A 17,171-nucleotide genomic window follows, 5' to 3' on the forward strand; every position below is an offset into this window, starting at 1 on the left:
CATTTTAGGAATTAGTGAACTAAAATGGACTGCAATGGGCGAATTTAATTCAGATGACCATTATATCTACAAGTGTGACCAAGAATCTCTTAGAAGAAATGGAGTAGCCCTCATAGTCAGCAAAAGAGTCCAAAATGCAGTACTTGGATGCAATCTCAAAAACGACAGAATGATCTCTGTTTGTTTCCAAGGCAAACAATTCAGTCTCACAGTAATCCAAGACTATGCCCCAACCAGTAATGCTGAAGAAGCTGAAGTTGAATGGTTCTATGAAGACCTACAAGATCTTCTAAACTAACACCCCAACATATGTCCTTTTCATCACAGGGGACTGGAATGCAAAAGTAGGAAGTCAAGAGATACTTGGAGTAACAGGCAAATTTGGCCTTGGAGTACAGAATGAAGCAGAGCAAAGGCTAACAGGGTTTTGCAAAAGAACGCACTGGTCATAGCAAACACCCTCTTCCAACAACACAAGAGAAGACTCTACACATGGACATCACCAGATGGTCAATACAGAAATCAGATTGACTATATTCTTTGCAGCCGAAGATGGAGAAACTCTATACAGTCAGCAAAAACAAGACTGGGAACTGACTATGGCTCAGATCATGAACTTATTGCCAAATTCAGATTTAAGTTGAAGAAAGTAGGGAAAATCACTAGACCATTCAGGTATGACCTAAATCAAATCCCTTATGATTATACAGTGGAAGTTTCAGATAGATCCAAGGGATTATATCTGATAGATAGAATGCCTGAAGAACTTTGGACAGAGGTTGGTAACATTGTACAGAAGGCGAAGATTAAAACCATCCCCAAGAAGAAGAAATACAAAAAGGCAAAATGGTTGGCTGAGGAGGCCTTACAAATTGCTGAGAAAAGAGCAGAAGCAAAAAGCAAAGGAGAAAAGGAAGGATATATATTCATCTGAATGCAGAGTTCCAAGAATATCAAGGAGAGATAAGAAAGCCTTCCTAAGTAATCAGTGCAAAGAAATAGAGGAAAACAATGGATTGGGAAAGACTAGAGATCTCTTCAAGGAAATTAGAGATACCAAGGGAATACTTCATGCAAAGATGGGCACAATAAAGGACAGAAATGGTATGGACCTAACAGAAGTAGAAGATATTAAGAAGAGGTGGCAAGAATACACAGAAGAACTGTACAAAAAAGATCTTCATGACTCAGTTAACCATGATGGTGTTATCACTCACCTACAGCCAGACATCCTGGACTGTGCAGTCAAGTGGGTCTTAGGAAGCATCACTACGAACAAAGCTAGTGGAGGTGATGGAATTCCAGCTGAGCTATTTCAAATCCTAAAAGATGATGCTGTGAAAGTGCTGCACTCAGTATGCCAGCAAATTTGGACAACTCAGCAGTGGCCACAGGACTGGAAAAGGTCAGTTTTCATTCCAATCCCAAAGAAAGGCAATGCCAAAGAATGCTCAAACTACTGCATAGTTGCACTCATCTCACACGCTGGTAAAGTAATGCTCAAAATTCTCCAAGAAAGGCTTCAACAGTATGTGAACCGAGAACTTCCAGATGTTCAAGCTGGATTTAGAAAAGGCAGAGGAACCAGAGATCAAATTGCCAACATCCGTTGTTGGATCATAGAAAAAACAAGAGAATTTCAGAAAAACATCTACTTCTGCTTCATTGACTATAGCAAAACCTTTGACTGTGTGGATTGCAACAAACTGTGGAAAGTTCTGAAAGAGATGGGAATACCAGACAACCTTACCTGCCTCCTGAGAAATCTGTGTGCAGGTCAAGAAGCAACAGTTAGAACTGGACATGGAACAACAGACTGGTTCCAAACAGAGAAAGGACTACATCAAAGCTGTATATTGTCACCCTGATTATTTAATTTATATGCAAAGTACATATAAATGTGGAATGCTGGACTGGATGAAGCACAAGCTGGAATCAGGATTGCAGGGAGAAACATCAATAACCTCAGATATGCAGATGACACCACTCTTATGGCAGAAAGAGAAGAGGAACTAAATAGCCTCTTGAAGAAAGTGGAAGAGGAGAGTTAAAAGATGACTTAAAATTCAACATTCAGAAAACTAAGATCATGGCATCCAGTCCCATCACTTCATGGCAATAGATGGGAAAACAGTGGAAACAGTGACAGACTATATTCTGGGTTCCAAAATCACTGCAGATGGTGACTGCAGCCATGAAATTAAAGGACGCTTACTCCTCGAAAGAATAGCTATGACAAACCTAGACAACATATTAAAAAGCAAAGACATTACTTTACTGACAAAGGTCCATCTAATCAAAGCTGTGGTTTTTCCAGTAGTCATGGATAGATGTGAGAGTTGGACCATAAAGAAAGCTGAGTGCCAAAGAATTGATACTTTTGAACTGTGGTGTTGGAGAAGACTCTTGAGAGTCCCTTGGACTGCAAGGAGATCAAGCCAGTCAATCTGAAAGGAAATCAGTCCAGAATATTCATTGGAAGGACTCATGCCACCCATGCTTTGGTCAGTTTGTGAAGAACTGACCAATCGAAAAAGACCAAGACCATGATGCTGGGAAAGATTGAAGGCAGGAGGAGAAGGGGATGTCAGAGGATGAGATGGTTGGATGACATCACCGACCAGATAGACATGAGTTTGAGCAAGCTCCAGGAATTGGTGATAGGGAAGCCTGGCGTGCTGCAGTCCATGGAGTCCCAAAGAGTCGGACATGACTGAGCGACTGAACTGAACAGACTGATGGGATTGCTGATTTATATTAAAATTCTGCTTTTGATTGCTTTAAGAACTGCCAAACTCTCTTCCATAGTGGATATGTTATTTTTCATTCGCAACAACGGTGCACAAGGATTCGACTTTCTCCACAGCCTCATCACGGTGGTTATATTTGGTTTTTGTTTTGTATTATAGCCATCCTAATGAGTATGAGATTGTAGCTCATCATTGGTTTGATTTGCATTTCTGCAGTGATTCATGCAGAGAAGGCAATGGCACCCCACTCCAGTACTCTTGCCTAGAAAATCCTATGGACGGAGGAGCCTGGTGGGCTGCAGTCCATGGGGTCGCTGAGGGTCGGACACGACTGAGCAACTTCACTTTCACTTTTCACTTTCATGCATTGGAGGAGGAAATGGCAACCCACTCCAGTGTTCTGGCCTGGAGAATTCCAGGGACAGGGGAGCCTGGTGGGCTGCTGTCTATGGGGTCACACAGAGTTGGACACGACTGAAGTGACTTAGCAGCAGCAGCAGTGATTCATGATGTTGCATAGCTTTTAATTTTCTTATTGGCCACTTGTGTATCTTCTCTGGGTAAATGTCTACTCAATTCCTTTACCCATTTTTTCAAGTTTCTTTTTAAAAATTGTTTCCTTGTTTGTTTGTTGTTTTTGGCTGTGCTGGGTCTCTGTTGCTGTGCGCAGGCTTTCTCTCTTTGCGGCGGGTGGGGGCTACTCCCTTGTTGCAGTGTGCAGGCTTCCCATTGTGGTGTCTTCTCTTGTGGAGCATGGGCTCTAGGTGTTCAGGCTTCAGTAGCTGCAACACAGGGGCTCACTAGATGTGGCTCGCAGGCCCTAGAGCGCAGGCTCAGTAGTTGTGGCACACCGGCTTGGTCGCTCTATGCATGTGGGATCTTCCTGGACAGGGGATTGAACCTGTGTCCCCTGCACTGGTGGAGATTCCTAGCCACTGTGCCACCAGGGAAGTGCTTTTGATATGTTGCTTTTTAAAATGAAATATGAAATGGAAATGAAAAAGTATTTGCATACCACACCCCTGAGCTTTAGAAGTGCCAAGGTCCAGCTTGTGAAGAGTCCTCAGGACTCTTGTCAGCAGAACAATGGTGCTGGAGAAAGAGTGCCTGAGGCAGGGCCCCCAAGGTACATTCTGTTAAAGGTCATTTGGCACCTTTGTTAGTTATCAGTTGACCTCGTGCGTATGAATTTATTTCTGGACCCTCTGTCCCATTGATCTATATGTCAGTACCACATGGTCTTATTCATAGTAGGTTTCTCTATCTTGAAATCAGATAATGTTAAGTCCTCTTTTGTTCTTTTTCAAATTGTTTTGAAAAATCTGGATCCTTTGACTTCTGCACAATTTGGGGATCAGCTTCTCCATATCTTCGAGGAAGCCTCTTGGAATTTTGATTGGTTTTGCATTGAATCTATAGGTCAGTTTGAGGAGAGTTAACATCTTAACATAATGTCTTCTGATCCATAAGTGTGTCTCTTCTCATATTAGATCTTTTAAATTTTATTATTATTATTATTGAAATATAATTGGTTTACAGTGTTGTGTTAGTTTCTGGTGTATAGCAAAATGACTCAGTTATATATACATGTATGTACATATAAAGAAGTATATATTCTTTTCCAGATTCTTTTTCATTGCAGTTTATCACATGATATTGAATATAGTTTCCCGTGCTATACAGTATGACCTTGTTATTACTTTATAATAGTAGTTTATATTTGCCAGTCCCAAACTCCTAATTTATTCCCCCCTTTCCCCCTTTGGTAACCATAGGTTTGTTTTGTCTTTCTGTTTTGTAAATAAGTTACTTTGTATTATATCTTAGATTCTACATATAAGTGATATCATATGATATTTGTCTTTTGTCTGAATTACTTAATATGATAGTCTCTAGGTTCATCTGTGTTGCCGCATTATTTCACTCATTTTTATGGCTGAGTAGTATTCCATTGTGTGTGTGTGTGTGTGTGTGTGTATATGTGTGTGCGTGTGCTCAGACATGACTGACTCTTTGCAACTCCATGGACTGTAGCCCTCCAGCTCCTCTGTCCATGGGATTTCCCAGACAAGAATACTGGAGTGGGTTGCCATTTCCGGCTCCAGGGGATCTTCCTGATCCAGGAATCCAACCTGCATCTCCTATGTCTTCTGCCTTGCAGGTGGATTCTTTACCACTAATGCCACCTGGGAAGCCAATATGAAGCAAAAGTGAAAGTCATTCAGTTGTGTCCGACTCTTTGCAACCCCATGGACTATACAGTCCATGGAATTCTCCAGGCCAGAATACTGGAGTGGGTAGCCTTTCCCTTCTGCAGGGGATCTTCCCAACCTAGGGATTGAACCCAGGTCTCCCACCTTGCAGACAGATTTTTTACCACTAATGCCACCTGGGAAATCTATATGTATAGGACCAAATCTTGATGGATATTTAGGTTGCTTCTGTGTCTTGCCTATTGTTAAGTAGTGTTGCTGTGAAGATTGGGATGCATGTTACAACATTATTTCTGTTTTATGTTTTTTGGTGTTTTGCCCATGAGGCATTTGGGATTTTAGCTCTCTGACTAGGGATCAAACCCATACCCCCTGCCTTGGGAGGTGAAGTCTTAACCACTGGATCACCAGGGAAGTCCCTGTGATGCATGTATCTTTTCAAATTAGAGTTTTCTCTGAATGTATGCCCAGGAGTGAGATACATTTTATTACTTTTGAAAGTTTTTGGTGTATAGATTTTAGAGTCTTCCATCAGGTTTATCCCTGAATAATTCCTATTTTTTATGCTAGGATCAATAGTATTATTTCTCTAATTTAAACTTTAATTATTAATTGTCAATAGGTAGAAATAAAATTGACTTAAAAACAATAATAGATTTTATAGTTAGAGCAGATTTAGGTTTACAGAAAAATTGTGCAGAAAATACAAAGTTCCCCTATACCTCCATAAATGCCCACCCTTCCTTGCTGCAATTTCCTCAGTTCTTAACATTTTGCATTACTGTATGCATATGTTGCAACTGATGAACCAATATTGATACATTATTATTAACTAAGGCCTATAGCTTGCATTCGGAGAAGGCAATGGCACCCCACTCCAGTACTCTTGCCTGGAAAATCCCATGGGCAGAGGATCCTGGTGGGCTGCAGTCCATGGGGTCACTAGGAGTCGGACACGGCTGAGCGACTTCACTTTCACTTTTCACTTTCACGCATTGGAGAAGGAAATGGCAACCCACTCCAGTGTTCTTGCCTGGAGAATCCCAGGGACGGGGGAGCCTGATGGGCTGCCGTCTATGAAGTCGAACAGAGTCGGACACGACTGAAGTGACTTAGCAGCAGCAGCAGCAGCATAGCTTACATTGTTTCCCCTGTGGCTCAGCGGTAAAGAATCCACCTGCCAATGCAGGACATGCAGGAGATGGGGATTGGATCCCTGGATTGGGAAGATCCTGGAGGAGGGTATGACAACCCACTCCAGTATTCTTGCCTGGAAAATTCCATGGACTGAGGAGCCTGGTGGGCTACAGTCCATGGGGTCACAGACAGTCAGACACAACTGAGCGTAGCAACTGAGCACAGTGTAGCACATGGGTTACATTAGGGTTCACGTTTTGTGTTTTACTTTCTGTGGGTTTTTGACAAATGCATAATGTATCCACCATTACAGTATCATTCAGAATAGTTTATGGCCTTAAACAAATTCCCTGTTTCCACATATTCATTGTTCCCTTCCTCCCCCTCCTTTTTTTTTTTACTGTCTGTATGATTTTGCCTTTATACATAATGTCGTACAGTTGGAATCATGCAGTGTGTAGTCTTTTCAGGTTGGCTTCTGTCACTTAGAATTACGCATTTAAGGCTCCTCCATACCTTTTTGTAACCCGATAGACTCATTTCTTCTGTTGCTGAATAGTATTCCATTGTCTGGATGTATTGCATTTTTTTTTCTTCGCTGCACCCCTCAGCACTCAAAACTTCCCTAACCCAGGATTGACCTTGTGCCCTTTGTGTTGGGAGCACAGAGTCTTAACCCCTGGACCACCAGGGAAGTCCCTTGCAGTTTGTTTATCCGTTCATCTATGGATGAACATCTAAGTTGCTTCCGGTTTTTGGCAATTATGAGTAAAGCTGTGGTAAACATCCATGTGCAGATTTTTAGGTGGACATACAATTTCAACTCATTTGTTTAAGTACCTCAGAATATAACTGATGGATGGTAAACCTATGTTTAGCTTTGTAAGAAACTGCCAAATTTTGTTGCAAAGTCGTTGTACCGGTGTTGCATTCCCATCAGTAATGAATGAGAGTTCCTGTTTCTCCACATCCTCTACAGCATTTGATGTTGTCAGTGTTTTGGACTGTAGCCATTCTAATGGGTGTGTAGTGGCATCTCGTTGTTTTAATTTGTAATTTCTTAATGACATATGATGTTGCACATCTTTCATATGAATATTTGCTACCTATATAGTGTAGGAAATATGGTGAGGTGTCTGTTCAGGTTTTACCCATTTTTTTAATTGAGTTGTTTTCTTGTTGAGTTTTAAGAACTCTTTGTAAATTTTAGAAGCAAGTCCTTTATTACATGTGTATTTGCAAATATTTACTCCTGGTTTGTAGCTTGTCTTTTCATTCTCTTAGTACAATTGGTTTTAAAAACGTGTCCTGCTACCCTGCTAAACTCACTTATTTTTTCCTTAGGAATTCTTAGATTTTTTTACCTAGATAATCAAGTCAACTAAGAATAAAGACAGTTTTACTTCTTCCTCTCTAATCTGTATGCCTTTTATTTCTTTTTATTGCCTTACTGCATGAGTAGACCCTTTAGGACAAAGTTGAATGGGAGTGGTAAGAGTGGACATCCTTGTTTTGATCCTGAGCTTAGGGAGAAAACATTCAATCTTTTGCCATCTTGTTTGTGATGATGTTACTTTAGGTCTTTCATAGATTCTCTTTATCAAACTGAGAAAATTCTCTTTGTTTTCTAGTTAATGGGAGTTTTATCCTAAATGGATGTTGGTTGGTTTGGTTGGTTGATTTAGTCACTAAGTCGTGTTTAGTTGCTAAGACTATTGCAACCCCATGGACTGGAGCCTGCCAGGCTCCTCTGTCCATGGGATTCTCCAGGCAAGAGTACTAGAGTGGGTTGCCATTTAGCTTTCATCAAGTGCCTTTTCTTTAATATGGGGCTTTTTTCTTTTTTAAAAAAGAAAAGTGCTTTCTGTCTTACATTACTATTAAGGTTATTTATTTCTTCTTGAGGAGGCTCTATTAGTTTGTGTTAAGGAATCTGTACATTTTATCTAGTTGTTGAATCTATTGGCAGAAAGTTTTTTTTAAATAATTGTATACTTATCTTCCTTTAAATCTGTAGAATCTCTAGTAATGTCTACTTTCTCATTCCTGATATTGTTAATATGTTTTCTGTCTTTTTCTCTGATCAGTCTGGCTACAGTTTTGTATTTTATTGATTTTCTCAAAGAACTAGCTTTTTGTTTCATTGATTTACCACCCCCCCCACCCCCAGTTGTTTTTATGTTTTAAAAAGGTTATAAAAAACAACAGCAAAGGAAAAAGAAACATAGTCTGCAAAACTTGAAATATTTTCTATCTGGCTCTTTACAGAAAAGATTTATTGATTCTTACTCCATACTTGGATGAGTATGTAAATATAGATGTTGTTGAACTGAAAGTAGACTGCTGGTAATTTCTCCAGGAAAAAAGAAAAAAAGAAAAGGGACTTATTTTGGGATCCACAGAGAATTCCAACCTGGGGTCTTCAATCATGGTGTGCTACGGTTAAGTCCCTGCACGGCAAGAGAGGGAGAACTCTTTTATAAAGGAGAAAAGCAAGTTGGGGGCGGCTATAGCGAACAAAGAATTCACGGCTTTTCACTGGCGGAGCCCTTGCTGGAAATGAAGAGGAACGGTTTCTTCTTCCTGTTGGGCTCTGAGAGTAAGAGCTCCCCCTTGTGGTCTCTCAACTCTAAATGGAGCTGAGGTTTGTGTTCATTAATTTCTTACAATATTTTTCTGTCATACCTTGGTACTTAACAGTTCTGCCTGGAAATAAGAGAATCAGGGAGGATAAAGTCTGTTGATCATGTAAAGGCACCTGGTAGAGCACACATTGTGTCCTCAGGTTGCAAAGCAGCCCATATTCTCTTCCTCCGGTGATGTGAGCACATAGAAGGGAAAGGAGGGGTAAGTGGGAGAGGAGGTGGTGAAGACTTTGGGAATGACCTGTTGGGATCAACAGTGCCTCTCATTTCACCAGCACTGAAGTGAGGATGGGATGCTGCTGGCTGGTGTCTGCTGTGGCAGTAGAGGTGGGCCAGCTGGCCAGGTTTGGGGACGTATTTGACAATCAGAGGATTTGCTTATGTGATGCATGGTGAAAGAGAAAGAGGAGAGTCTGGGGTGTACTCTGGATTTGGGCCTGAACAAGTAGAAGGATTCATTTGTTGCTGAGATGGGGGAAGGTGGCAGGAGTGGGCCATAGGACTTGAAAGACGGATGCTTGTGCATCTGGAATTTGAAGCTAGCCATTGCTTTGGTTTTATTGACCCTCAGCATTGTGTGAAATCTCCTTGGTTACAGTCCCCCAGAGGACTCCATCTCCAACCCACATCCAGCCCACGCCCAGGCCCTTCCAGGGTCTTGCTTGATTGAAGCCTCCCCAATCTCTTGCCCAGGTCTTTTCCACCTCTGGGAATTTAAGTAAAGCCCAATTCTGTAAAGAGCAATATTGCATAGCAATCTGGAATGTTAAGTCCATGAATAAAGACAAATTGGAAGTGGTCAAATAGGAGATGGCAAGAGTGAAGATTGACATTTTAGGAATCAGCGAACTAAAATGGACTGGAATGGGTGAATTTAACTCACATGACCATTATATCTACTACTGCAGGCAGGAATCCCTTAGAAGAAATGGAGTAGCCATCATAGTCAACCAAAGAGTCTGAAGTGCAGTACTTGGGTGCAGTCTCAAAAACAACAGAATGATCTCTGTTCGTTTCTAAGGCAAACCATTCAGTATGGTTTGTAATCCAAGTCTATGCCCTGACCAATAATGCTGAAGAAGCTGAAGTTGAACAGTTCTATGAAGACCTACAATACCTTCTAGAACTAACACCCCAAAATAGATGTCCTTTTCATTATAGGGCACTGGAATGCAAAAGTAGGAAGTCAAGAAATACCTGGAATAATGGGCAAATTTGGACTTGGAGTACAGAATGAAGCAGGGCAAAGGCTAATAGAGTTTTGCCAAGAGAATGCACTGGTCATAGCAAACACCCTATTCCAACAACACAAGAGAAGACTCTACACATGGACATCACCAGCTGGTCAATACTGAAATCAGATTGATTATATTCTTTGCAGCCAAAAGATGAAGAAGTTCTATATAGTCAGCAAAAACAAGACCAGGAGCTGACTGTGGCACAGACCATGAACTCCTTATTGCCAAATTCAGACTTAAATTGAAGAAAGTAGGGAAAACCACTAGACCATTCAGTCAGTCAGTCAGTCAGTTCAGTCACTCAGTTGTGTCCGACTCTTTGCAGCCCCATGAACCGCAGCATGCCAGGCCTCCCTGTCCATCACCAACTCCCGGAGTCTACCCAAACCCATGTCCAGTGAGTCAGTGATGCCATCTATCCAGCCATCTCATCCTCTGTCTTCCCCATTGAGTCGGTGATGCCATCTATCCAGCCATCTCATCCTCTGTCGTCCCCTTCTCCTCCTGCCCTCAATCTTTCCCAGCATCAGGGTCTTTTCAAATGACTCAGCTCTTCGCATCAGGTGGCCAAAGTATTGGAGTTTCATCTTCAACATCAGTCCTTCCTATGAACACCCAGGACTGATCTCCTCTCGGATGGACTGGTTGGATCTCCTTGCAGCCCAAGGGACTCTCAAGAGTCTTTTCCAACACCTATGACCTAAATCAAATCCGTTACGATTTTACAGTGGAAGTGACAAATAGATTCAAGGGATTAGATCTGATAGAGTGCCTGAAGAACTGTGGATGGAGGTTCATGACATTGTACAGGAGGCAGGGATCAAGATCATCCCCAAGGAAAAGAAATGCAAAAAGGCAAAATGGTTGTCTGAGAAGGCCTTACAAATAGCTGTGACTAGAAGAGAAGCAAAAGGCAGAGGAGAAGAAGAAAGATGCATCCATTTGAATGCAGAGTTCCAAAGAATAGCAAGGAGAGATGAGAAAGCCTTCCTCAGTGATCAATGGAAAGAAAGAAAGGAAAACAATGGAATGGGAAAGTCCAGAGATCTCTTCAAGAAAATTAAGAGATACCAAGGGAACATTTCAAGCAAAGATGGGCACAATAAAGGACAGAAATGGTTTGGCCCTAACAAAAGCAGAAGATATTAAGAAGAGGTGGCAAGAATGCACAGAAGAACTATACAAAAAAGATCTTCATGACCCAGATAATCACGAGGTGTGATCACTCACCTAGAGCTAGACATCCTGGAATGCTAAGTCAAGTGGGCCTTAGGAAACATCACTACAAATAAAGCTAGTGGAGGTGATGGAATTCCAGCTGAGCTATTTCAAATCCTAAAAGATGACGCTTTGAAAGCACTGCACTCAATATGCCAGCAAATTTGGAAAACTCAGCAGTGGCCACAGGACTGGAAAAGGTCAGTTTTCATTCCAATCCCAAAGAAAGGCAATGCCAAAGAATGTTCAAACTACCACACAGTTGCACTCATCTCACATGTTAGTAAAGTAATGCTCAAAAATCTCCAAACCAGGTTTCAACATATGTGAACTGTGAACTTCCAGATATTCAAGCTGGATTTAGAAAAGGCAGAGGAATCAGAGATCAAATTGCTAACATCCGTTGGATCATCAAAAAAGCAAGAGAATTCCAGAAAAACATCTATTTCTGCTTTCTTGACTATGCCAAAGCCTTTGACTGTGTGGATCACAACAAACTATGGAAAATTCTTCAAGAGATGGGAATACCAGACCACCTGACCTGCCTCTTGAGAAATCTGTATGCAGGTCAAGAAGCAACAGTTAGAATTGGACATGGAACAACAGACTGGTTCCAAATAGGAAAAGGAGTATGTCAAGGCTGTATATTGTCACCCTGCTTATTTAACTTATATGCAGAGTACATCATGAGAAATGTTGGACTGGATGAATCACGAGCTGGAATCATGATTGACAGGAGAAATATCAATAACCTTAGATATGCAGATGACACCACTCTTATGCAGAAAGCAAAGAAAAACTAAAGAGTCTCTTGATGAAAGTAAAAGAGGAGAGTGAAAAAGTTGGCTTAAAACTCAACATCCAGAAAACTAAGATCATGGCATCTGGTCCCATCACTTCATGGCATATAGATGGGGAAACAGTGGAAACAGTGTCAGACTTTATTTTTTGGGCTCCAAAATCACTGAAGATGGTGACTGCAGCCATAAAATTAAAAGACTTTTGCTCCTTGGAAGAAAAGTTATGACCAACCTAGACAGCATATTAAAAAGCACAGACATTACTTGGCCAACAAAGGTCTGTCTAGTCAAAGCTATGTTTTTTCCAGTAGTCATGTATTGATGTGAGAGTTGGATTATAAAGAAAGCTGAGCGCAGAAGAATTGATGCTTTTGAACTGTGGTGTTGGAGAAGCCTCTTGAGAGTCCCTTGGACTGCAAGGAGATCCAACTAGTCCATCCTAAAGGAAATCAGTCCTGAATATTCATTGTAAGGACTGATGTCAAAGCTGAAAGTCCAATACTTTGGCCACTTGATGCAAAGAACTGACTCATTGGAAAAGACCCTGATTCTGGGAAAGATTGAGGGCAGGAGGAGAAGGGGACTTAAGAGAATGAGATGACTGGATGGCATCACCGACTCAATGGACAAGAGTTTGAGTAAACTCCAGGAGTTGGCAATGGAGAGGGAGGCCTGGCATGGTGCAGTCCATGGGGTCACAGAGTTGGACACGACCGAGCGACTGAACTGAAGCAGGACATACTTGCAGCATTTGCGTTCATAGGGTGAGTGTTCTCTTTCTACAGGAGATTTTAGGTCATTTGGGGGCCATTGTGTTTCCTCTCCACCAAGACATGTAGCAGAAGCCAGAGAATCAGTGCCTGGGCTTAGGACTTCTTTTTACATTTACCGGAATTTGAAGCTGGACATGTTCTGTCTTCCAGTTATGCTGAGGGTGTGAGTTTTGTGTTGTGGTATATGTTATTTTTGTTGTTTTTGTTTTCTTGAAGGTATTTTAGGGAAGTAACATTTTTGCTGCTTCAATTACCTCCTGTTATGGGTTGAATTCTGTCCCCACCCCAGATGTATATGTTGATGTCTTAACCACCAGTAGTTCAGAAATGAGGTACATTAGGGTAGACTATAATTCAATATGACTGATGTCCTTATAAGAAGAGAAACTTTGGACACAGATGATTGTGGAGGGAAGTCACAAGGAGAAGACAGCTGCCTACAAGCCAGGTTGAGAGGCCTCAGAAAGAACCAACTCTGTCTCAGACTTCTGGTCCCTGGAACTGTTAGATAATAGACTGATGTTGTTTAACCTCACCATTTTGTGGAACTTTGTTAGGGCAGCCCCAACAATCCAGTACATTTGAGCTACTGAGAATTCGACTCTATAACTTTTTCTGTAACTTCTCCCTCCATCCCATCCCCTCCTCAGATTTCTTTCACCCTGTCACTGCATACAAAGCAGGACTGGCTACATAACTTGTAGGACACACTGTATAATGAAAATACAGGAAGGAAAAGTACAGTTAAAGGTGCTAAAATATAAAGACATTTTCCCCCTTTGGAAATACTTTAATCTTATGAAATGTAATAGGGGAAATAGTGACATATGAGTGACAGCATCAACTTATATTTTATTTATAACATTTTTGGTGCTATACTTCTGTTAAAGAAGAGGGCAGCAGAGGATGAGATTTAGGTAGCATCACGGACTCAATGGACATGAGCCTGAACAAACTCCAAGAGATAGTGGAGGACAAGGAAGCCTGGTGTATCCTAGTCCGTGGGGTCGCAATGAGTTGGACACGACTTAGGGACTGAACAACAACAACAATTCTATTATGTGATGCAATAAATAACGATACTTTTGTAATGTGATATGTTGATTTGTCCTTTTTCTGGCTATTCTAGCTACTTGCAGTTCATTTAAGTTGATTTAATTGAGTTTTTGTCAGTTGCAATAGAAGAGTTCTGGTTGCCTCCAGGAGGCGGTGCCTGGGGATGAAGGAAGGCAGTGCAGAGAGCAGGAGAGTGAGTGGAGAGGCTGTTGCCTTACGGCGGCCTCTCCCTTTCCGGTCCTGGCCCATAGACACCGCCCCCTCCTTCCCACCGTGCACCTGCCCAGCCCCTCGCTTCCGTTTCCGGGCGTGACGTCACAGACTGTGGGTTCTGAAGTATCCTGGAGTTAAAGGCTGTTGTGTCTGAAGTGTTTTGGGAGATTGCTCCTCTGTAATGGTACACAGACTATGGCAAAGAAGAGAGAAGCAGAGGCCCTCTTCTTTGTTCTCTTCCTGGATTACTGGCAAGGTGCAGAGCCAACCCCCCCCCGCCCCCACCTTTCCATCTGACCAGAGGCGCCACCCGAGGTGTATTGTGGCGGGTGGAGATGCGCGTGAAGACTCACCGTGAGCCTGAGTCAGGCAGGAGACGGCGCTCGCCTCCCATGGGTGCTGGAGTGAACGCAGGGTTTCTCCTCGCTCTACCTGCTTGACCTCCCCGGATTTACCTTAGGGATTCTTTGCAAAGGAGAAAGGAGAAACGTTAACAGTATTCCTAACTTTGCACATTACTCAAAATCCAGAGCTCCGTGCGAGAGTAGCATACTTGCACATTTTAACTTTTCCTTGTGAAAAATTTCAAACAAAAAATTCAAACATGTACAAAAGGAGAGAGATTAGTATTAATATAGTGAACCTATATGTGCTAATCAGTCACATCTTGTTTTGTTTATCCCCTCATATATACACACACACACTTTTATTTTTTAAATTTTTATTATTTTCACACTATTTTTTTCCCTTAATTTACTTACCTTTGATTGAAGGATAATTGCAACATTATGTTGGTTTCTGCCATATAGCAACATGGGTCAGCCATAAGTCTACATTTGTCCTCTCCCTCTTGAGCCTGTCTACCACTTCTCATCCCATCCCACCTTTCTAGGTTGTCCTGGAGCCTGAGTTTGAATTCCCTGAGTTTTATAGCAAATTCCCACTGGCTATTCACACACTGTACTTTAAACAACAGCTTGATATATTGGTCACATAACATAAAATACACCCTTTACAGTGTATATTCATGGGGTTGTGAGCCACCACTATCTAATTTTAGAACATTTTCAGCACTCCCCAAAGTAATATCAAACCCACTTGCTACCAATCCCCATCCCCTGTTTTCCACAGACCCTGGCAACCACTAACCCACTGTCTGTCCTATGGATTTGTCTATTCTGGGTATTTGTATATGGAATCACACACGATATGGTCTTTTGTGACCTGTTTGTTTCATTTAACACGTTTTCAGGGTTCATCCACATGGTAGCATGCCTCAGGAATTCATTCCTTTTTATGGTTGAATGATATTCCATCACATGGACTTACCCCATTTGGTTGATCCATTTATCAGTTGATGGACGTTTGGGTTGTTTCCACCTTTTGACTATCTGAATAGTGCTGTTATGAACATCTTATGAGTGTGGCTTTTTCAAAGTGAACATTAGATTTCCATGCTCTACTTTTAGGATCTTACTGCAATTGGAAGCACTTGTGCTATTTACTAAACTGATAGGCTGACCACATTCTGGAACATTCTCTCAATGTAAAGAAATTGGGTCTGTGGAGAAAAGCAGTAGACACAATCCTTATGATGGAGGAAACTACAGTACTGTTTTCCAAAAATGCAGTAGACCAAGAGTACAAAACAGTGTCATCTGTCATGAAGGACAGAACTACATTATACAGCAGTCAATCAGGGGTGACTTCAAGGAAAGGGAAGATAGTAACTCCTCTTGTTCTTGTTGTTGTTCAGTCACTAAGTCCTGTCTGGCTCTTTGTGACCCCATGGACTGCAGCACACCAGGCTGCTCTGTCCTCCACCATCTTCCCTAGTTTGTTCAAATTTATATCCATTGAGTCGCACATACTGTCTAACCATCTCAATCTCTGCCAGCTCCTTCTTTTGCCTTCAGTCTTTCCCAGCATCAGGGTCTTTTCTAATGAGCCAGCTCTTTGCATCAGGTGGCCAGAGTATTGGAGCTTCGGCTTCAGCATCCATCCTTCCAATGAATATTCAGGGTTGATTTCCTTTAGGATTGACTGGTTTGATCTCCTTGCAGTCCCAGGGACTCTCAAGAGTCTTCTCCAGCACCACAATTTGAAAGCAACAGTTCTTCAGCGCTCAGCCTTCTTTACTGTCCAACTCTCACATGCATACATGACTACTGGAAAAACCATAACTTTGACTATAGGGATCTTTGTTGGCAAAGTGATGTCTCTGCTTTTATTTTTTAATGTCCCTGCTTTTTAATACACTGTCTAGGTTTGTCATGGCTTTCCTTCCAAGAAGCAATCGTCTTTTAACTTTGTGGCTACAGTCACTTTAAAAACCAAGGGTTTTTGTGAACAAATATTTTACTGCATGGGCTTACTTACACTTCCACCTTATTGATTCTTAGTGATTCACAGCTGTCTCAGCAAGAGAAAAAATTTTGTTCCCTTCATTCACCAAAAAGCCATCATATCCACGCACTATTAACCACTAGTCAGCAATTTCCCTGCAGAGTGGGGACCTGTCATGTGCACATACTACTCAATGTCTCTTCAGACTGTGAGGAAACCATGAGGTAGAAGTTCAGATTCTTGAGGAAACTTCATAAATACTGTGTGGAACTCAGAACGGGGTCAGGGGGTTGGGCACTGTGCCCTAAAACACTTTCATTAAAGCACAAGTTTCTCCTTCCTGATGGGTTTGCCCACTCCTTAGGGGCCAGACGGAGAAGGTGATGGCACCCCACTCCAGTACTCTTGCCTGGAAAATCCCATGGACGGAGGAGCCTGGTGCGCTGCGGTCCATGGGGTCACTAAGAGTCGGGCACGACTGAGCGACTTCACTTTCCCTTTTCACTTTCATGCATTGGAGAAGGAAATGGCAACCCACTCCAGTGTTCTTGCCTGAAGAATCCCAGGGACAGAGAAGCTTAGTGGGCTGCTGTCTGTGGGGTCGCACAAAGTTGGACACGACTGAAATGACTTAGCAGCAGCAGCAGCAGCAGGGGCCAGAAAAAGGGGCTGACCTTGAATCAGGAAAGTATGTCACAGACATCATGACCTCCAAAAAGAAAAGCCTGATATTGTGCTCAAAGGGCTTCCACAGTGGCTCAGTGGTAAAGAATCTGCATGCA

The 17,171-nt window shown here is 42.0% G+C and overlaps 1 protein-coding gene across 3 annotated transcripts in view; it reads left to right on the forward strand.

Moving 5' to 3' along the window:
* The first annotated feature begins 14,098 nt into the window (after positions 1 to 14,098).
* Positions 14,099 to 17,171, forward strand: part of C11H2orf92 (chromosome 11 C2orf92 homolog) — a 42,411-nt gene continuing 39,338 nt past the window's right edge. Inside the window, exon 1 of one of the 3 annotated variants that reach the window (XM_061431581.1) lies at positions 14,099 to 14,299. In XM_061431581.1, coding sequence (XP_061287565.1) covers positions 14,239 to 14,299 — 61 coding nt within the window. In that variant the 5' untranslated portion in view covers positions 14,099 to 14,238. The remainder of the gene's footprint in view (positions 14,300 to 17,171) is intronic. The other 2 variants (XM_061431578.1, XM_061431580.1) reach the window with 2 other exon arrangements.

The sequence above is a fragment of the Bos javanicus genome, chromosome 11 (genome assembly GCF_032452875.1).
Source record: "Bos javanicus breed banteng chromosome 11, ARS-OSU_banteng_1.0, whole genome shotgun sequence".
Lineage (NCBI taxonomy): Eukaryota > Metazoa > Chordata > Mammalia > Artiodactyla > Bovidae > Bos > Bos javanicus.